This window comes from Lissotriton helveticus, chromosome 4_1, assembly GCF_964261635.1.
Source record: "Lissotriton helveticus chromosome 4_1, aLisHel1.1, whole genome shotgun sequence".
Lineage (NCBI taxonomy): Eukaryota > Metazoa > Chordata > Amphibia > Caudata > Salamandridae > Lissotriton > Lissotriton helveticus.
In genome coordinates this window covers 1,681,335,148-1,681,358,183 of record NC_136063.1, presented here as the reverse complement: position 1 = coordinate 1,681,358,183, position 23,036 = coordinate 1,681,335,148, and the positions used below count along the sequence as shown (strand labels likewise).

At 43.9% G+C, this 23,036-nt stretch overlaps 1 protein-coding gene across 4 annotated transcripts in view; it reads right to left on the bottom strand.

Annotated features, from left to right (window-relative positions):
• Positions 1-23,036, bottom strand: part of ENOX2 (ecto-NOX disulfide-thiol exchanger 2) — a 1,184,097-nt gene that overhangs the window by 80,186 nt on the left and 1,080,875 nt on the right. For all 4 annotated transcript variants that reach the window (XM_078688351.1, XM_078688354.1, XM_078688355.1 and 1 more), the window contains one exon: positions 16,260-16,444. In XM_078688351.1, the coding sequence (XP_078544477.1) occupies positions 16,260-16,444 (185 nt within the window). The remainder of the gene's footprint in view (positions 1-16,259; positions 16,445-23,036) is intronic.

Sequence of the window (23,036 nt, the reverse complement as noted above, 5' to 3'; positions counted from 1 at the left end):
CTGGAGCCAGGCATTTTGTGAACACTCTTGGGGCTGATTTGAGGCCAAAAGGCAGTACCTTGAATTGGTAATGTTCCCCAGCCACCATGAAACGAAGGATGGATTGGGACGTGAAAGTACGCGTCTTGTAAGTCCAAGGTGGTCATATGATCCCCTGGGTTTGTAGGATGTTTTTCCTCACTAGAAAAAAATCGGGAGCAAAATCCTTCTCCTTTTTGAGAATTCGGTACCGGTTCTATTGCTTCTTTTCAGAGCATTGTCCGAATCTCCTTCCGGATTTGATGCAAATGATTGCCCTTGTGATCCATCGGTTGCGTCCGAGGGGGTGTCTGAAGAAATTCAAGTGTGTGGCCGAATCGAATAATGATGAGGACCCAACGGTCCGTGGTTATTATTTGCCAATTGTGAAAAAAACTGGAAATTTTTCCACCCAGGGGAACATACGATCTCAGTGTATCCGGTGTGATCAGCATTCGCAGGTTGTCATTTTCGTCGGGCGTCCTTACCCTGACGACCTCTTCTACCTCTTGGAGCAGATTTGGAATAACCTCCTGATTGTTGCTGTGTGTACTGCTGACGGTAGGGTTGAGAAGTGGAGGTATAAGAAGAATATCTCCCTTGCTGATATCCTCCTCTGTATGATGTTTGGCCCCTACCCTTAGAGCCACGAAAAGGAACCTTTCTGTATTGCAGAGTTCCCAAAGCTTTGGCAGTATCAGTGTCTTTCTTGACACTCTGCAGCGCGTCATCCAAGTGCTTGCCGAATAAGTCTTCGCCGTTGAACGGAAGATCCAAGATTTTATTTTGGACCTCCGGTATGAATGCCGTAGCCCTTAACCACTCTTATCTGCGCAGCACCGCCGCTCCTCCTAGGGACCTGAAAGCTGTTATCGCTATATCCATAGCGCAGTCTATGATTTCTGCCGAAGTCCTTTCCCCCTCCAAAAGAATCTTTCTGGCTTCTTGCTTCTCCGTATCCGGCACGTGGTCAATATAAGGTGACAGGTCGCACCACATTTGCCTGTCGTACCTTCCCAGGATTGCTAGAGCATTTGCGGCCTTTACTAACAAAGCTGACATCGAGGAAAATCTCTTCCCTGCGTTGTCCAGCCTTCTTCGTTCTCTGTCCGGGAGTGTTGTAATCGGAGCTGACGGGTTTCTCGATTTCTGCTGCGCCTCTTGTGTAATCACCGAATCCGGTTTGGGGTGACCCAAAAGGCAGGCTGGGGCATCTGCCGACGCTTTAGACTTTTTGTCTAATCTCGCGAGTACTGGGTAAGTAAATTAAGTAAATCTTTATTGCTCAGTTAATTAAAACCATTGCAGATATTAGCATATTAAAATATTAGTTAAATACAATTGTTGTAAAAGACATAAAAATGAGAATGACTTTATATTAAAAAAAAAAAGTAATGAATACAAGAATTTGTGTTTCTTTCGGGTTGAGCTTAGAATTTAAAATAAGGTGAGTAACTTATATTGCGCCTGGGTCTGTACCGAACTGTGGTGTATGTTACAAAAGTAAAAGAGTGTGTTTTTTCTACAAATTATGTTAGTTCATTTCGAGCCCCTACTGTTTTATTGTGTGCTAGTTTGCCTTTGGGAGACAGTTCGCTACCCATATCGTATGATTGATCCCTTTTCAATGACCGTTTGAGTTTCGCTTCTTAAGTTGTCGTCATCCTATGCCTGCCCTCTGTCAATCTTGTTTCTTTTCTGCTTCCTCCAAGAATTTGACAACATGGCTTGCTAGTTGAATGTTCTTTCCGTCAAGGCAAGCCTTTACCGCCTGCCGGCGTGTTCTTATGCCCAGCCTGTTGAAGTGCTGTTTTAGGTGGGATCTGCGCTCCGTGTCCAGACCTTTGCAGGTACATATTAGGTGCAGGATGTCTTCTTTTGCGTTCCCACATACTCGGCAGTTGATTGTTTCTGGAGGCCTTTTCCATGTGGGGAGATGGCTTTGTACTGGAAGCTGGCCCAGCCGTAAGCGTAGGAATTTCTCCTTTGTGCGCCTAGTGAACCCGACTCCTAAATAGCTTTGGCAGTGGCTGCTTGTATAACTTTAGATAACTGTCCAGCCATGGGCCCGGATTGCTAGACTTGCTTTATCCTCGATTAACGAGATAGATCTGACTGATTTGTTGACTAGCTGTTTGAAGGTGTTGTGAGATCCACTGAGCTTCCAGGCTTCTTGTAGGCACAGGGAGTTTATTGAGTGCTTAAGATATATCGCAGACGCACTATTGCTCTTGCTTTCCATCTCCTTCCATAGATGGTGATTTAGGCTCCTCTCTGGATCTTGTGCCATCGTTTGGCGTAGGCACCCATTTGCTCCAACGTTTGGTTTCTCAGGCCAAATTCCAGCCTTATTTGTGCCTGAGAGGTGTAGTTAGGCAGGCTGAAAATCATTCTCATGGCCTTCGCTATTGTACTGTTCAGTTGCTGGGCGTCCCTTCCTCGGAGGCATTCGCTTCCGTAGGTTAAGGCCAATGTTAATTTTGCCTGAAGCACTTGAAGCAGGGGGGTGAAGCTTCTGCCGACTGCTTTTGTTTTGAGGCTCCTTAGTGCAATCCCTGTGCAAATACCCCTCCGTTTTATTGCTTCCTTTTGCTGATGGAATGAGCCTCTCTGTCACAAATTACCCCCAGGTACCTGTACTCCTCTACTATTTCCAGTGTGGTCCCTCCCATGTGCCAGTGAAACCCTGCAGACAATGTTTTTGCGTTTATCCTCATTATTTTGGTTTTTGAGAGGTTGATGCTTAAGCTGTTGTCTGTTGAATACTTAAACGTGGTGCTGTTCAGATGTTGTAGCCCTATCAGTGTTCTACTAATTAGGACAATGTCATCAGCATACATTAAGTTGGAGAGAGTAAGACCGCCGTTAGTTTTATCCCGCTGCTGTGCAAGGTCAGACATGAAGATGTTGAATAGTGTTGGCGCTAGCACGCAGCCTTGTTTTAAGCCTTTTGTGGTCATTATTTTTCTTGAAAGGAGATCCCATTGCCCGAGCTTGACTTGTACCCATGTGTCAGTGTGTAGTAAGATCAGCTGTGTGAGTAGGCCTAGTGGAATCTTCCTTTCTTCCAGCTTTGACCATAATAAATTTCTGTTGACGGTGTCAAACGCTGAGGTAAAATCGATGAAGCATACGTACAGGGGCAGATTAGCTGCCTTTGTGGCATCCATGAGGAGCGAGAGAGCTAACATATTTGATGTTGTACCCATATGTTTTCGGAATCCTGTCTGGGTAATGGGGATTATTGCGTTTTCTTCTGTCCAATCCAGGAGCTCCTCTAGTAGGAGACCGGCGTAGTATTTGGCTTCGTTGTCGATTAGGGCTATTAACCTATAATTTTTTGGATCCTTTACATTGCCCTTCTTGTGTATTGGCGCTATTATAGAGCCTTTCCATGAAGCTGGGATTGTTGCAGTGTCTGTTATCTGTTTAAACAGTGACATTAGGGCCGCTGCCCAGTAATCCGGGTTTTGTTTATACAGTATTGGGGGAATCCCGTTGGGGCCTGGCGCCCCCTCCACTTTCCCCTTCACGATCCTGCTTATTATTTGTTTTTCGGTTGGGTCAAATGAAGTACTGACCGATTGTGGTGACCATGCTGGTATTTTTTAACCTTGCCCGGTCGACTGGTTGTTGCAGACTGTAGCTCTGTGTTGAAGTGTGCCTGAAGACGATTAGCCCAGGCTTCCTCAGTTAAATAGGAATCAATGGTGGGGATCCTGGAGTTCTGAAGTGAGTTGACCGTTTTCCAGAATCTTCCGCTTGTGTTAGTACTTTTGGTGTCGTGTAGAAGTCTCGCCCATAGCTCATCCTCTGCATCCCTTTTTTCCTGCCAGATTATTCTCTTTTTGCTCTGTTTTAAGTTTTGCAATTCCGATTGAGTTGCGATGTCCAGTCCGTCACAATGTAATTTCCGCAGTAGTTTGTTGATGTTACTTTTGAGGAGCTTTATCTTGATGTTTTGGTTGAAGGCCTTGTCGCAGTTGCCAGTTGAATCAGTTCTCTTTCCTTGGCTTTTACAGCTTTGACGATGGATCTTAGGTTTCCTTGTGTGAGCCTGTCCCAAGCTCCTCGTGAATTGTTCCCAGGCGTATAGGTACTCAGGCTTGTTTGTGATGCACTCTTCCCACCGGCTTTTTGCATCAGGTGTGAAGCCTTCCAAGTTTGACGTATTGCATTTAATTATTTTCTGTGCCAACGACAGTGAACAACCCAGGTTTGTCGCCATCCTAAGTTGCACGGCCCCCTGGAAGTTAAGGCCGAGTTCTTGAGGCTGATGGTCGCTTGCTGACATTGTGCCAATTCGGAAGTCCGTGACTTTCGCAAAGAGTTGCAGGGATACAAATGTAAAATCTAAGGTAGAGCTAACTGTAGAATTGTGAAAAGTAGCTGACGGGTGGCTGTAGTTTGTGAAGCGACCGTTTAATGCTGCCAAATTGAAGTGTTCTAGATCCTTTATGCTTGCCCTTGCCAGCCGGTTTTGGTTGCCCCATTTGCTTGTTGCTTGTTGTGGGATGTCCCATGCCAGGAACAGCTCTTCTAGCGCTGTGTCCCTTGTTTGAGGTCCTCCCAAGAACATATTGAAGTCCCCTGTTACTATGAGGCTGGGAGTTGCTGTCTCTATCAATGTTTTTGAGATCTCTTCCACCAGGAGGTTCATTCCTGTTTTTTCCCCCCGGGGATGTAGGTATACATTCATCAGCCTTAGTTTTTGTTTTCGGTCTTTTCCCCTCTCTTCTAGTTCTATTGTGAGGGTGCAATTGTTGCCTGTCTGTTTCACGATTATGTATTTTGATTCGTTGTAGCTCTTTATGGCAGTCTATATTGTTAGGCCACCTTTTGGATGGCCGTATTTTGTGTTTCTTGTCGCTGGGAGATATGTGTTGAAGTCTTGAATATGATGTGCTTGTTCTAGCCAGGTCTCCTGTAGGGCTATTATGTCGAATTTTTGAAGGTAGGAAAGTAGCTGAACGTCGTCTATTTTATTTCCTAAGCCATTTATATTCCAAGAGCATATTCTTAGTTGTTGCTGTGTTGCGGCATTTTGTTGTATATTTTGTTGAGTATTTTGTCAGAACTTTGGGGCCCTTGTGTTAATTGTCCTCGCTATCCAATTCCAGTCATCTTGTTCAGTTAGGCCTTGCTCTTGCCCATTGATCTGAAAGGTCATCCTAGACACTGAGAGGCTTCTAGCCCCCTTTAAGACACTTTCAGTATTTGCTGGAAGTAGCTTGCTTGTTGGATTATGGGCTTGTCTCTCCTTGTGTACCTGGCATAGTGGTTCAGGATACTTGTTTTTTTCTATTCTTTTTAGACGTATCTCCCAGGATAGAAAATGTGATTCAAATTCCATGATTCTCTTCGCTGTTTTGTTCCTAGCCAATGCTGTTTTTGTGACCTCCAGATCTGACAGGTGGTTACTATGGATAAATTCCACTGCCAATAGATCCTTGGTGCTGATATCAGTCAGACTGCTGATGGTTGATTGTAGGCGTAAGATATTACCTCGATTGAGGATATCTCCTCTCCCTCTTGACTTATAGTCTGGAATGAACAGTATTTTACTGCTGTCGGCTTCCACCTGACCAATCACCCATTGTTCGCGGTCCTTTGGGCCCATTTCAATCTGTGGGATATCTTGTCTTTTGTCCGGTTTTTGGTCCTCCACCTGCCCTTCCAAGTGTGTCATATTGGCCATTCCTCTGGAGTCTTGTTTCAAGGGTGAGCCCTTGCTTCTGTCTGCCGGTGGTCCCCCCCTTGATGTTGAATGGGTGGTATTTTCACTTTGTGTTGGCTTTTCCATCTTCCTGGCTGGTGACGTTTTTATGGTCGTGAGCGGTCTTTCTGTTTCTTCTGCTGCTTCTTCATCGGATGCTTCTGCTGATACTGCTTCTGGGGCCGTGTTTGACATGTGGAAGAATGTTTTTATGTTGGCCATCTTTTTTCTTTCTTTCCTTTTTTGTTTTCATGGTCTTTTGTTAGTTGCCCTGAATTCTTCCTTGCTTGCCTTTCCGATGGAGTCATTCATTATACGGAGTTGTCACTGTATCAGGTTCTGGCCTTTGCGTGAGTCCGGGTTGTATGTTTGTTTGTGCAGGGGCTTCACTCCTTCGAATAGCGGGAGGCTGCCTTGAGGATTTCCCTAGGGCCTTCCCGTAGGTGTCATTAATCGGTTTATTGACATCTAGGCCACTTGGGCTATTTGGGTCGAATTCTCCTCTTTGGCTATTTGATGTAGTATGTGGGTTCTGTACATTTGGAGTAACTAAGTGTTCTCTGGGATATGGGAGGTGTTGATTTTGGCCCTATTTCCCGATTCCTGGGTTACTTGGGGTTATTTTTTCTGTTTTCTGTTTTAGGTCCGCCAATATACCTCCCAGGAGTTGAGGGATGGTGGTAAGTTTATCCACTATTGAATAGCATGCACAACTCGGCTGCTGTATTTTTGTTTCGCTTGCACCCTCTTTATCATACAGTTCATGTCTGCCAGCTCCCATCTCATTGTGCAGTGTTCCGGTATAAATCTGCTCGGTATTCCAATCCCAAACTTGAATGTGAGATGGCAGGCACATGCACTGAGATGCACTGCTCCAACATAGCGTGTACAAAGGATCTTTCCAGCCCTGTTGTATTGAAACCTGCTTCATCATTCCCTATTTCACAACTGTTCCCAATCACCTGAATTACTAAGTTCAACTCTCTGTTGCTTTCTTTGGGTCCAGCTTCCTATGATATGATCAGCTACCCTTCTTACCACCTGCTACCATCCGTCTGTTCTAGTCATTAATTACTCTTGTGTAAACCATAGTCTACCGGATCTGAAGAACACCACATAAGTCTCCTAACTCGCATAAAGTTCTTGTGACTCTGATCTGGGCTTCCTGTAAAAATAGCAATCACTGCTACCTACAGAAAGTTCTAGCCCAGAACTGGCATATCCCCAATCAAGCTATTACACCTTACCAGTGCCCCAGCATCAAAGAACCTGGCTAGCACGTTTCTGATGAATTCTGTAGAATTGTCATTATCATGGCCATCAATGCAAACACGAGACTACTGGCCCAAGTTATTTGAAGTTATAGCTAACATTATCCACCATATGTTGGAGACAGACCACATCTTCACTAGAGTGCAGCATGGGGTTTGTAATTAATCAATACCGACCTATCTCAGATAGCCCTTCGTTAACAATGATACATTATTCATGGCTGTTATATGGAAACATCAGGCAGAACATTACAAACGCTGAGAGACTGATTACGAGTGCTCAGTCAATAATTGCGGCACCCAATACAATCCTACACTGTGGTGGTGGGAATTTTTCTGGTGCGATAATTACTGACTATTCCGATATGTGTCCTGAAAATGCATCATAACATGACATGCTTACTGCACTAAAATCCACGTGTCCTACTGTTTATCAGCATTTTTCACCCATTAAATTCCAGCAGTTTTGACCGGCTGAACTGTAACGGGGGTGCAAACTTTATTCTACCTGGAAATCACCGGGTGCAATAGATATCACACCACTTGTAACTCGGATCCCTGCACACTTGTACGTCGGATCCCTGCACACTTGTAACTCGGATCCCTACACACTTGTAACTCGGATCCCTGCAGGAACAGCTCCTTGTGCAAGGATGGTGATTTGACTGGGCACTTGCAAGAAGGCCCACAGGCAATGGGATATATGAAATGTAACAACAGAAACAGTATTCATGTAGGCATCCCATTTATGGAACAAACTATCACTCGAAACCAAGCTATGCGGCTAATTCAGGGACACTGATAGAGAGCAAGTATTTCTATATTATATTATTGCCATTGGGCACTCAAGAACATTAAACCAGGATAGGAGGAGAGAGAACAAAAGCTCCCAGGCAACAGAATAATTACGCTGTAGTTCTGCTTGACGTTACTCCACTGTAAGCACTTGAGTTCTGAAAAGATGAATATTCACATTAAATCTTTTAGCTTGTTTAGATGATGTAACAGTGGGCATCCTTTGACGGTAAAGTTCTTAAAAGTAGATTAGCTCTCGTAGAAGGGCATGCAAAGCTCAGCCACAGCAGATGTATACATGTTGAAGAAACCTTTGAAAGTTACTCTCTGTTTACAAAACTCTGCATGTATTGTAGCTTGATTAAGGTTAAAAGCCTTGGCTGAGATGTGAAGGTGACTAGTTTGCTGGTACATTAATTCTTTTTGGAAGCTCCATCTTTTGATTTTACTCGTGGTCCCAAAATGTCGTCTAATTGGATGAATATCTAAAGAAAGATGTGGTTGAAATTCTCTTCTGCTAGCAGACACCACGATTATTACTTTCAGCTGTCTGGTAGATCTCCGGATAATTGGACCACTTTAGTCATGCAGTCTGATCTCAATCAATACCAAAGCTCTCTCAATTGAGAATATGATGGCTGGCAAAAGCAATGAGAAGAGAAGCTATAACACAATACAAAACACAAGTAGATGTTGGACAGAGCGCGGAAACTTTTCAGGCATCACCCCCAATCACAGATCTGGGTTGAATCCATCATCGTTCTTTAGCTCACTTGGCCACCCCAGTTCAGACCCAGCCATATGTAAATCAGTCTTGACCCTGTTCCTGATGGGAACAGTTCAGCCCGAACTGCCAAGCCAGGTGTTCCCTGGACCAGAAACAAGCATCCTGGGACCCTTTTCAGGGTAACACGCAGTATACTTTTACAAGAGCTAAATTCAACTGAGCTTTCTTTTCCTCTGACTGTTGCTGGACTATAAACCATTTCTATTATAACTGTGAAAAACATCATTATATTCTCACTGCTGTTGCAAAATGTACACTAGACTCCATCACATTCCTCTCTCTGTGTACACAGTACTCCACATTCCTCTCTACGTGTATACTAGACACCACATTCCTCTGTGTACACTGGGCTCCACATTCCTCTCTACATGTACACTGGGCTCCAGATGCCTCTGTGTACACTGGGCTCCACATTTCTCTCTCTGTGTACACTGCGTTTTACATTCCTCTCTGTGTACACTAGACTCCACATTCCTCACTATGTGTACACTGGGCTCCACATTCCTCTCTATGATTACACTGGGCTCCACATTCCTCTCTACATGTACACTGGGCTCCACGTTCCTCTGTGTACACTGGGCTCCACATTCCTCTGTGTACACTGAGCTCCACATTCCTCTCTGTGTACACTGGGATCCACATTCCTCTTTATGATTACACTGGGCTCCACATTCCTCTCTACATGTACACTGGGCTCCACATTCCTCTCTCTGTGTACACTGGGCTCCACATTTCTCTCTGTGTGTACACTGGGCTCCACATTCCTCTCTGGGTACACTAGACTCCACATTCCTCTCGGTGTACACTAGATTCCACATTCCACTCTACGTTTACACTAGACTCCACATTCCTCTCTGTATACACTGGTCTCCGCATTCCTCTCTTTGTGTACACTAGGCTCCACATTCCTCTCTACGTGTACACTAGAATCCACATTCATCTCTGTGTGCATGTTGGGTATAGAAAGTCTGAGTGAAAAAACACGTAGTTACACTTATGCCCTCCTAGCATTTTATAGCCTTCAAGTAGTTGCCTAAAATCCCGGAGTGAGCTTAACAAAAATAAATAAATAAATAAAGATAAATATAAATAAATATAAATATATATGTATATATATATCCACCAAACCAGGAACCCATTCAAGAAAGGCCACATGGAAGTTGAATAAACCACGTAGTTTATTGGCAGCATGCTGCTGGCAGATTGTAGCAGGAAACCACATCCAAATAAATAAAAACGCCAGACGCGTTTCAGAAATAACCATATCCCTTCTTCTGTGGCGTATGATGTGCAGAAATGAGCTTGCCAATGTTCCCAGGTTATATATGAAACACCTGCCCCCACAAACACTGTGGTTTATTTAACTTCCATGTGGCCTTTCTTGAATGGGTTCCTGGTTTGGTGGAGATATATATGCCCGATATATATATGCCCGAAACGCGTCATGCCTACCTGAACTACTGCAAAAATGGATAATAAAAGTTCGCTGTAACACTCTGCAAGCCGTGTGGTGGTCCGTTACTTCTGTGGTTTCAACTGGGAACAGAAATTGATCCATATATATATATATATATATATATATATATATATATATATATATATATATATATAGGTGCCCAGGGGCTGCACAGTGGGGCAAGACACTGGGGAGGTTATTTGCTGGCATCGTTACATTGACGATTTATTTATCGTCTGGAGCGGTGGGACCAACACAGCAGAAGAATTTATTAAGGTATTTAACACCAATGACCTTAATCTACATTTCTCGGGTTCGATTAGTCCGGTGGCAGCGGATTACTTGGATCTGAGAGTGTTTGTCGAGGGGGACCATCTACATACCAACCTCTATAGGAAAGAAACTGCTGGCAATTTGACACTCTTTGCCAGCAGTAGCCACCCTCCTCAGCTCAAGAATAGCATTCCCTACGAAGAACTGCTTAGGCTCTGCAGGAATTGCTCAAGGGATTCTGACTTTGAGGCGGCTGCCTCAGAGTGTTTAGCGCGCTTTTCCACTAGGGGCTATGGTGAGGAATTATTGAACAATGCACTAAAGAAGGTTAGAAGGATACAAAGGGCAACACTCTTGGCTACAGACAAGCAAGCTGGTGGCCCAGAGAAGAAAGCTGCCGCGAATGAAGGGAAGTTCAGATTGATTACCCCTTATTCATCAGGTGCCAATGATTTAAGAGCTATGCTCAATAGGAACTGGCACATATTACAGACAGACAGCATATTGAAGGAGGATCTACCAGCCCATCCTCTATTAACGTTTAGTAGAGCTAGATCACTGGGTGATATGTTGGTCTCCAGTCATCTGGAGAAACCAACACCGAAAACGAATACCTTGAAACATATGATGGGATTTTTTCCTTGTGGGCACTGTAAGGCATGTGCCGGGAGTAGAAGAGTGTTATCGTACACCTACCCGACACAGGAAATACGATGCCCAATGTTAGAAACGGGACCCCCGGCCGGCCAAGGCTCACGCCAAAGTCAGTCAGGGATCACCATTTCTAAGTCAGGGCAAGGGAGTTACACACCAAGATAACCCCTGCTCACCCTCTAGGTAACGTGACGCGAGCAGCAAGGCCAATCTCGGAGGCGATGTGTAAAGCGTTTGCGCGCGCACCCCAGCGACAACACCCTAGGCCCACCACAAAGGAAACTCCACACAAGGTTATCAAAAATAGCCTTTGTATTATAATAATAAAAACACATTAGGTAACACACACACTTTACAATGTGCCAACAGGCACGGGCAAGATTTACAAGGGATTATGTACAGGACAGGGCCACCTGGACCACTGTCAGGGGAATGCACTTTTAAAAATAGCACTTGTAGGTATAACACTTAGCACATAAACATATAATGACTGTAACACAGAAATAGTAAATGTAGCATACAACCAGTAACTACTGGTAAAGGGTAAATACCTCCTACACCACCCTAAACACTGTAGGGAAATCACGCAGGGAACTAGGACCTTATCATCAGGACCTATGGAAGGAAAACCTATCACCTAAGCAGGTCACATTTAGCAAAGGGAAGGAAACCTAAAATAATCACCTAAGCAAGTCACATTTAGCAAAGGCAATAAAACATCAACATTCCTCTAAGCAGGTCACTTTTAGCAAAGGGAAATAAACCATAAACAATTACCTAAGCAGGTCACTTTTAGCAAAGGTAATATCAAACAATCCTCTAAGCAGGTCACTTTTAGCAAAGGGGATAAAACATAAACAATTACCTAAGCAGGTCACTTTTAGCAAAGGTAACAACAAACATTCCTCTAAGCAGGTCACTTTTAGCAAAGGGGAATAAAACAAAGAATCACCTAAGCAGGTCACTTTTAGCAAAGGGGAATAAAACAAAGAATCACCTAAGCAGGTCACTTTTAGCAAAGGTAATAACATAGACAATCCTCTAAGCAGGTCACTTTTAGCAAAGGGGATAAAACATAAAGAACATGGCACATGAGGTAGTAAAACACATTCAGAGGTGCAAGTAGAACATTTGCGCAGAAATTACATCAGCAAGTAAATCACAAATTGCGCAGGGTGCACGTAGCACCACACTAGAAATGTCCCTCAGGCCAACTGGCCTCGCAAGGGGCTGAATGCCCTGAGTCTCAATGTCAGGGAAGGCTGCGCAGGCAGCCAGAACACAAAGCCTAAACGTAGCAACTGTCCACTAAGTGCTGGACAGTTGTAAATACTGCTGGCCAACGTTGGAGCCTCGTGGGCTCAAGAACACAATGGGCGAAACACAGTGTGGGAGCCACGGAGCTCTGACAAACTGCCTGTGTCCCCCCAAGAGCACTGCTGGGCTCTAAAACAAATAAAAGGGCACCTCGAGCCTCTCTGGGCTCGTAAAGCTAAATGGCACACGGAGCCTCTCGGGGCTCTAAAGAACAATGGGGCCCAAGAGCCTTTCAGGGCTCGAAATACACGACTTGCCCCTAGGAGCCTCGGGGCTCCGACTACAGAAATGCGGGCGTCGTTGGAGTCCTTCGTGGACTCGGAATACACTTGGGCACGTTGGAGCGGCCCGCTGCCTTTCGGGCCGCTCTGTCACCTAGGACGCCGGGAGCCTCTTGGGGCACAAAGAAACCACTATGCCCCCGGAGCCCTTGGGGGCTTCAATCACCGCAGTGCCTCTCACAGGCACCGAAGCACACAGGGAGCTTCCTCCCCCCTTTCGGCACTCACCGGCTGCTTGGGGCTGCAGGACGGCTCCTCTCGCGCTGCTCCTCTCGCGCTGCTCCTCTCTGGGTGGCGCTGCAGGGGCCGCGGGCGAGGCTCCCCTTCACTCGGGGGCCTCGCAGAGACGCTGTAGGCCGCTTCCTGCGTCTCCCGCCTGACTTCGTCTCGCTGCCCTCCGCCTGACTTCCGCTAGGGCCGCCAATGGCAGCGCGGCCCTGGGGGTCAGGAGGCGGGACTTCCGGGTCGCTGTAGACAGCGGCCCGGCAACAGTTTTCACGGCTCCGGGGCTTGCGGCGGTGATCACGGGGCAATGCCGGGTGGGCACCGGCTCGTAAATATCAAAACACCACGGGGCAATGCCGGGTAGGCACCGGCCTTTAAATTAAATATAAAGCGAGGTAGGCACTCGCTCGGCCGAAAAATCGGGCAAACGCCGGGTGGGCACCGGCTGGACAACTAGAGCGCTCCAAAGCGCTCTAAAGGCAAAATCAAGCGCTAGAACAATTACAGCGCTCCCAAGCGCTGGAGGGCAGAAGCAAAGTGCTATTGAGCGCTATAAGGCAAATACAAAGCGCTTCCAGGCGCTCTGGCAAAGTACAGCTCCAGCAAGGGTCTGGAGGCAGGCAGGGGGGCAAGGCAGGGCCAGAGCCAGCACACTGGGTCTCCAGGCAGGGAGACAAGCCAAGTGGCGGTCCTCTTGGCCCCAGCAGCAGCAACAGCCCCCTCTGGCAAGGATCCAAAAGTAGAACAAATTGTAAGGGGACACAGCCCCTTCTTATACTGTGAAATCCTTTGTTTCAGGGTGCAGGGTGGGGGGAAACCAGTTGCAGCTGGCTTGGGAGTACCCTTGATGGCCCAACCACCCCTTTCATTCACTGGGGAGGCTAGGGTCATTAGACAAACCACAGGAGGGCGGAGCCAGCATTGTGTGGGGAAAAACCCAGCCCATCCAGGACCCAGGTGCACTCCTCCCACACATCACTCATGCTGATCTCACACTCACCACCGGGCAGACCCATCCAGACTTCCTGGAGCCTGGCATGCCAGCCAGCTCCAGCCAATCACCCTCCAGCATCCTCACTGCACACATACATCAATGTCCAGAAGTAGCACTTCCCTTCTAGACACACACAAGCCGCACATACCATTGCGCAGCATTCATTCTCACGAGTTCATACATACCAAACTCAAGCCTGCACTCCCCACACATCAGGAACTAACATGGACACACACATTCCCCATGCATTCCTATGGGAGGGCAGGCCAGCCATACTACACGCACGCACTTTACTCTGGGGCACAGGGAAAAAGTGCGCCAAGACCCAAAAATCACTAACACTGGGTCACAAATAAAAGCAAAAAGATTAGGGGTGAACCTGCCCTAAGGCCCAAGTCCAACACCCATCAAGAAATTTATAACCTGCAGTTCCCAGTTTGTAGTGTACTGTTTGCTCTGCCCATGCGGCCTTCGCTACATCGGCAGTACAATTAAGGAACTCAAACTAAGGATATTGGAGCATCTTCGGGCAATCGAAAAGGTGGACACCACTTACCCGGTTGCCCGGCACTTTGCCGAAGAACATGGCAAAGATCGCAATAAACTCCAATTCTTTGGATTGGACATTGTCCCACCCAATGCTAGAGGAGGCGATCGGCTGAGAAGACTTTGCAGGTTAGAATCAAGGTATATCATAGACCTCTCCACCAAACACCCGAGAGGACTCAACAGCGGAGAGGAAATGTCATTCCACCTAGGAAAGTGACATTATAAGAACTACATAACCTCCGTGGAATGGTCTCCTTCAAACATAGGATAGGAACCCTCCATCATAATGCCACTATTATATACACAACAACTGTAAATTCCTATGTTTTGGTACAGGGATGTGTTGGGTGGCATAACATGCATAGGACTATAGATATGACATATGGGGGGGATAGAGAACATCGACCGTCCTTTGGAACAGGGTAATCCATGTTCCCTCTTGCTGTCTTATATGAATTATGCATTGTGCGAATGTTCTGTGTGAATTATGCATTTCTCTTTGCTTAGTCTGATTTTTGCCCTGCACTTATTTATCATCTATGTAGTTATTGCAGGGCCTATGGCGCGTATATATATATATATATTTATATATTTCTGAACAGATAAAGCTATTTTGTTTTTGAACTATATCTAATGCACACGAAAAGAAGAAAGAATCACATAAATTTAGTTTACTTTTTTCACTTGAGCAGACTGGAACTCATCAATAGATTCAATGCAAGCTGACCGATTAATGTGTTTTGATTAATGTGAATTTTGTACTGATCATAATTGAGCTTGATGAACTTTGATGATCTGTGTTATGACACACTCTCTGATGAACTGTGGTGTTATTTTCAGTATTTGTTTAATATAAGAATCATGATAAGACATCTTGTACATAGGACACTAGCCGATCCACTGCTTTATTGAACGTCATAATCAAGTGACATTTCATAAATAATATACCCTCTTAATGGATATAACATCATTTCAAGATGGCGCCCACAGTGGTGCATGAGGATTCAGTCCTATGTCGCTGTCATTGATTGCAAAAAAACTTTATTAACTTGCTGTTTTCATGTCACAAATGACACACTGATGAAGGCTCACGCCGAAACGCGTCTGTGCTTTTTTTCCCCACAATAAATTTCCGTGAAATCCTCAAACTCCTTGAGTGCTGCATCTTTTTCTTACAAGTTTGAGAAAGTTCGAGCTTCATATATATATATATATATATATATATATATATATATATATATATATATATATATATATATACACACACACACACTCAAAATATCAGATTCATACTTATAAGTTTGAGGGTCTATATATGGCACTGTCACTATTTGTAGGTTAGTATACATATTCTCGATCTATTTCCCTTGAAGGGTGGAGCTAAGCTCAAAGACGGTCAGCTATAGCTAATTATTAGGCTTGTATTTAATTCGGAAAAAGTGCACATTTATAGAATTTGCACCAAAAGCCTCTCAAGTGTGCAGCATATAAACGTTTTTACCTACAACTCCTTGTACTACCTTTCCTCAGGAGGTATACAAGTTATGGATGATGGGTCCAAAAGCGCCGACATTATAACGAGGCTCCTTTGACTACTTCAACTTATGTTTATGAGAAATAAGAGTTGTATTTTTCAGGCAACCTCTCAGATTTAGCTTCCAACAGCAGATTTAAAATGTTTGAAAATAATGAGGTCATTTAACTATATGTTTATTTTGTAGAATGAGACAATACACAACTCTATGTGCCCAAGTGCCTGATGCAGGACCACACTGTGGATGAACATTTACTCTAGAGAAATTAATGATTTTGAGTGAAACTATTGAAAATAAGTGTTTAAGCAGAGCAATGACTAAAGTCGAATTGCTCTTCATAAAAACTGACAGCATCTACATGTCATCAAGTTCGCTCAGCTCCTCTCACCTGTTGCATTCCCTGTAGTGCCTGCTGCAAGATTTGCAGCTGTGGCTCGCTGCTCGGGTCCTCATCAGTGCCTGTGGCTTTTCCCTGCTCTTGTTTTAAAAGGTCCACTTCATTCCTATACGCATCCAGCTGCCATCGTAAGCTATCATTTTCTTCCTTAAGGGCATCTGCCTGAGCCTGTAGTGCTATTGGGATACAAAAGAGATAAAAAACAAGAATTGTTTTAGAAGACAGGTAGATTATGGTGTTTATTCGGTACAAAACGTATTAACAGAGAGGCAATGACAACATTCAAACATGGCAAGTTTACGCTGTTCATATTAAAATGTCACAGACTTTAGTTATTAAAAGTGGAACTTTTTAAATGAAAACATCCTTGATATTGCACACTTACCATGGCTCCATACATGCATATATGATTAGCCCCAGCTAGGTCAAGAAAGCGTTCTTAAAGCTAGTAACTGTATAAAAATAAACTGATCCTGGAATAAGGTTATTTTTAAAATATTAACGGGGTTAAAATGTCACACAAGATTTACAAAGAAAAGTCCCTTAATCACCAGTCAGTGTTTTTCCTTTTTTGTTTGCTTTTTAACAGATTTCTGTTTGATAAGGTAGCAAAGCAAGACGTATCACATCTATTGCTACAATAATATTTTCCTTTTAGGTCTGGGTTTTCACAAAGCAGCTGCCAAACATGTGACAATACTGCTAACAATATACACAGAGAGTGCTTTGGGTCCGCTCAATTCAACCACTGGCTTTCTTTCACCAGCCTCTTTCAGTCATTGGCTTGAGACTGTTAGTCACGCCAAGGTTCAGCCCACTTGAGTGTTCATCTTGGCTGTTTAGGTGTATCGTTTTGCCTCCATTTGAGTGGTTGCATTGACCAAAAATGAAGGACTGCTTTACAACCGGGATACAGCCTTTACACCGTAGGCGTTACCGCACAATGCCTTTACCACACAAACATTTACCATTTGTATGCCTTTACCAGGCAATATTTAGTTAAGGTAAGTATATGTGGGTTTAGGGGTGATTATGAGTGTAGGGAGTAAGGTTTTGTTTAGGGGTGGGTAAGGTAAGGGTGTTTTTGGGGATGTAGGGGTACTGGGTGGTAAGGATATTTTAGGGTTTGAGGTGGGTAGGGTGGTAAGGGTATTTTTAGGGTTTCGGGGCGAGTAGGGGTGTAGGGTGGTTAGGGTATTTCTAAGGTTTAGCGGAGGGCAGAAGCAAGGGGGTAAGGGTAGTTTAGGTGTGGGTGGAATATAGAGTGGTAAGGGTATTGTGGGGGTTTCGGGTGGGTAGGAGCATGGAGTGATAAAGGTTTTTCATGGATGGTAAGGGTATTTTCATGGTTTACGGGTAAGTAGGGGTATAGGGTGGTAAGGATTATTTATAGGGTTGGAGTGGGTAGGAGCAAAGGGTGGTAGGGGTATTGTTAGTGATTAGGGGAAAGTAGGGGTATAGTGTAGTAAGGGTATTGTTAGGATTTCGGGGTAGGTAGAGGTATAGGGTGGTAAGGGTATTTTTAGGGTTGGGGTGGGTAGAGGTATAGGGCAATCATTGATTTTTAGGATTTAGGGGTGAGTAGAGGCATTGGGTGGTAAGGGTAGTTAATAAAAGGAGGCTTGGGGTGGTGTCCCCCCCCCCCGCCCCACCCCAAAAAAGCTATATATTTTTTTAAGACCGGGGGTGTGGGGGCAGGAGAAATCGGGCGGTCTCTCCCAGAAATGAATATATATCAATCAATATCCCCTCTCAAAACCAGGACTCGACACACTCTGGTTTTTATTCAGCGGTTTTAATGCGGCAACAGGTAATGCGTTTCGACTGCACACATGGTCTTTCGCAACAGTTACATATTGCCTTTTTCTGCTTTAAATACCTATCCCACATATTAAAGAGCCAGTGCATTTCGTGTTCAAAAACGTCTTTGAACAATAAAGTTTATACAAACAAATATGTTCAATAAAGTTTTCATCACAGTACTTTTTGTTGCTCTATGTACAATACACAACTCTTTGCAACGCTCAGTTCACCTCCAAAACCAAACAATGAGCACACTACTTGTAATTCCAGTGTACTGTTTCATTTATTAACCCCTTTCCCAATGTGAGGGTGTCAGTCTTTTTTTTGTTTTTTAAATTTCGTTTTCTTAAATTTCTTTTCTTTAAAACCTCTCCAGGACTTCATGCGCAAGGTCACTGGCACAGTATTCTTACTTCCGACGTGATCCCTTTACAAATTGGCTCATGCAGCTTAGTACTTTTAATATTGATATTAACTAATTAATGGGGTATTGAACTCACTGCCCAATGCAGAAACTACCATCTAATTGGTGCTGGTTCTCCTCCCATACAAACAGCCCAATGGTCTTGTTCTCTGCCCCTTCGCCACCATTCAAATACTCAGTGATAATTGATCAATTGTAATTTATAAATTATATAATTTTATCATTTCTAAACAGGAGCAAGTGCTCCATCTGCGTGATTCTGCTTAAACATTCACACTATTTATGCGCAAAGCCCGTATTGGTCATAACCTACATTTCTACAGGTCTCACACCCTAGTTAAACAAATCCTCCTGTGGCTCCAAACACAGTCATGTTATTCTTTTACATTTATACCAGTTTATAATGGTGCAGTTCGCTACTCATCCAAGTGAGACTACCCACTTACTTCCCCAGAGACTAAATTACTTGGGGAACTAAGTGCAAAGTGCATAGTGCAACAATGCAATTCCTCATTGTAAATGACTGGTAAAAATAAAATGCAAAACTGCTTCATTCACCATGCAGACATCTTTAATTATACTTTGTCCCTAAAAACACAATAAATTAAGGCAAGTAAAGTGCAACGTGCCTAATGTTACATTGCACATTAAAGTGCTGCATGCATGCGTATCTAAATCTGGATGAATATTTAAACTTTCTGAAAATAAAGTGCCACATACATATCTTCTACGGATCTACCATACCGGGAAAGTGCCCTTCAGGTGCGGTGTATTTGATTTACTTATCCCACCCTCACTAATTTCATCTACATCTTCCAAATAAAGTGCTCTGTGCTCAATGTGAAAACTAAAATTCCATAAAACGCTCACATCTATATAAAACACAGACTGGTTACAAAATTATAATACATGCAGTTGAAAAAATCCATGCTCCGTTATAAGTGCACATTATAGGTCTTCTTCAATATAGAGACCGATTGGGACCTTCGGATAAAATCACAATATATGTTTTGTCTCCAAGTCTTAAACATCGCTCCCTATTGCCTCCCCTGCTGCAAACTGGTACCCAATCGATAGAAAAGTACTGTAAGTTATCAAGTTTGCTATTATGTACTTGTTCAAAATGTCTGGCCACTGGCTACAAGGGGTTCTTGTTCACAATCGCCCTAATGTGCTGTAAAATCCTCAGATGCACACTCAGAATCGTACTTCCTATATACATCTTCTGGCATGTGCATTTTAAGACATACACTACATGATCACTCTTACAATGCAAGGAGTGCCAGATTGTCCATTGCTGGTCCGTGCCGGGTACTGTACCTGTTCTGATATTAAGTCCATATCTGCATGCCTTGCATCTGTGGCATTTGGTGAAACCTCCTCTGCCCCCAGCCACATCCCTCCCACCAACAACTGACTACTAAACCATCCTCATTGATCTGGCCCTATGAAATGTCAACAACAGCCTCTTACTAATTTATTGACCTATGACAGGGTCACTACTTAATAGATGCCAGTTCTTTTGTAAGATCGGCCTCAACTCCCTGTGTCTATCATTAAAACGTGTGATAAACCTGAGATCTTTTCCCAAGCCACTCTGCTCCTTCTTTGAGAATAGAAGTTTGTCCCTCTATTTTAGATTGGCTTTTTCCCTAGCTTCTCACAATGTTGTCTTGTTGTACCCTCTCGCTGAAAACCTTTGTTCCAATTCACACTGTGCAGCATCTAGCTCAGCCCCTTCATTGCGGTTTCTACACATTCTCAAGTTTTCTGCGTACGGTATACTATATTTTAAACTAGTAGGGTGCAACCTCGGAGTATGCAAAATCGTATTGCCTCCTGTACTCTTCCTAAATAAAACAGTTTGCAGTTTACTATCTTTTATATATACTTTCAGATCTAAAAATTCTACCGACTACTGACTCAAGTGGGCAGTAAAATTAAGATTGAGGGAATTATCATTGCTCTTTTCCACAAATTTCTCAGATGAACTCATTGAACCTTGCCAGATGACAAAAAGGTCATCGGTAAAACGAGACCATAAAATTACATTATTAGCCATCTCTTCAGGACATCTGGCGGGTGTTACCTGCTCCTCCCACCAGCCCATATGCCAATTCGCATAGCTGGGACGAATCAGGTGCCCATTGCCATACCTCCCAGCTGTCGGTAAAGATCAGTACCAAATAAAAAGATGTTGTTAGTCAGGCACCACTGGATCATTGCTGAAATCATTTCTGTATGTCTATACAACACTAGGGACCTAGTACTTAAACAGTGCCTAGTGGCCCTCAGCCTGTCATCGTGAGAGATACTCTGATATAAGGACGTTAAATTCAATGTAATCAGGATGTAATTGTCCTCCCAATGAATAGCATAAATTTTGCGCAAAAAATTCCCTGTATCGTTGATGTAAGAGGACAAATTCTTCACTGGTTCCTGAAGAAAATAATCCACAAATTTAGATTTGCTAAAAGGCTCCCTAAGGCCGAAATAATGGGCCTACCTGGAGGTTTCATTGTATTCTTATGGACTTTCGGAATCGAATAAAACATTGGGAGTGCTGGTGCATTGATTTTAAGAAACTGCCATTCATTTTGTGTTAAAAGACCTAGGACTTCCACTGTGAGAGTTATTTATGAAAATCCTTCTTAATTCTAACTGCCTCATTCTTTGCTATTTTTTCTTAGAAGTCTGTGGCATTCAATTGTGCTCTGGCTTCCTCAGAGGGCTGGTCACCATTATGTTGAATGCAGATTACCCCAAAGAAGGTCGCCCTTCATCATTGGCTAACAGGAAGTGACGACAAACAGAAGCAGTTTCCAGCATGATCCCTTTAATTTAAACAATCTGCATGTAATTCATACACCAAAGCATTCTGGGACTGGTAGTGCTAATATTCCACCCCAATGGGCGCCATCAAAGACACGTTAAAAACAATCATCAAGGGATTAGAGAGTCACTTCAACCCAGCTGTTTGATTCACTCAGTATACCAATCCATCCAGAGACACTCAGACCCCCGAAATGCAGACGGTGGTGCCAGACCGTGACCAAGGGCTGGTCACTATTATGTTGAATGCACATTACCCCTAAAATGGTCGGCACGCCTAGGATTCTACCTGTGCAGAGGAGTGAATCCTGGGTGTGCCGAACATCTTTGGGGTAATCTGCATTCAACATAATAGTGATAAGCTCTTGGTCACGGTCTGGTACCACCGTCTGCATTTCGAGGGTCCGTGTGTCTCTGGATGGATTGGCACTCGGAGCAGGTGATTCCCACGTTGCTTCTGCCGCGAGGAGTCCCGCCATCAAAATCATGCGGGTCCGCTTGCTCCTCTCATGTACCAGTTTGAGTGGAACAGTACATACCGAGTGACTCAAACAGCTGGGTTGAAGTGACTCTCTAATCCCTCGATGATTGTTTTTAACGTGACTTTGATGGCGCCCATTGGGGTGGAATATTAGTACTACCAGTCCCAGAATGCTTCGGTGTATGAATTACATGCAGATTGTTTAAATTAAAGGGATCATGCTGGAAACTGCTTCTGTTTGTCGTCACTTCACGTTATCCCCTGATGAAGTGCGTCCATCGCCCGAAACGGGTTGGCTGAGCTTTGAGAAGGATTGTCCTTTTCCTACCTGTGCAGAGGAGTGAATCCTGGGTGGGCCGACCATCTTAGGGGTAATCTGCATTCAAAATATATATATAAATATAATATAAATGCAGGTAAATACCGGGCATGCTTTTACCAAGCATTTATTTTAACGCATGCCTTTACCACGCATATGCCTTTACAATGCAGGTAAGTATAACTAAGGTAAGTTCCGCCAAAATATTATACATATATAATATTATATATAATATATATATATATAAATCTATATATATAAATCTATATATATATATATATATATTATTTTGGGGGAACGTACCTTAGTTATACTTACCTGCATTGTAGAGGCATATGCGTGGTAAAGGCATGCGTTTAAATAAATGCGTGGTAAAAGCATGCCCGTTATTTCCCTGCATTTTAATGTCATACATTCATTACAAATACAGCCTTTTCAGTTCCTTCCAGCTGGCTCCTTGTGTTTGTCACTCTCATATACTAACACTGCATGAGTTAGAACATTAAACCCATATCTATTTGCATTGCCAATGCTTGTTATGCATACTCATTTATACTAACCTGGCAAAGTTAGACAATTCTGTGGCCTCATGTATTGGATTTGGCAATATAAAGGCGTCAATACGATCATATAATGATACTAGGGAGGCAATATAGTCGCAGTACATTCCCAATATATCGATGAGTATTAAATTTGGTTGAGAGGGTAATGGCCACATAAGTTTGAAATATAGCGGTCAGGCCTGTCCGCTATTGAGTTCACATTCACAGAGAGGTGGAGTGAGTCAAAAGGGAACTCTGGAGTGATGGGATCTGGAGGACATGGGCCACCAGTACCAGCAATGACCCGCTGAGATTGTAGTGGAGACTTGGATAAGAGCTATGCCCAACTACTGGATCAAGTAATGCT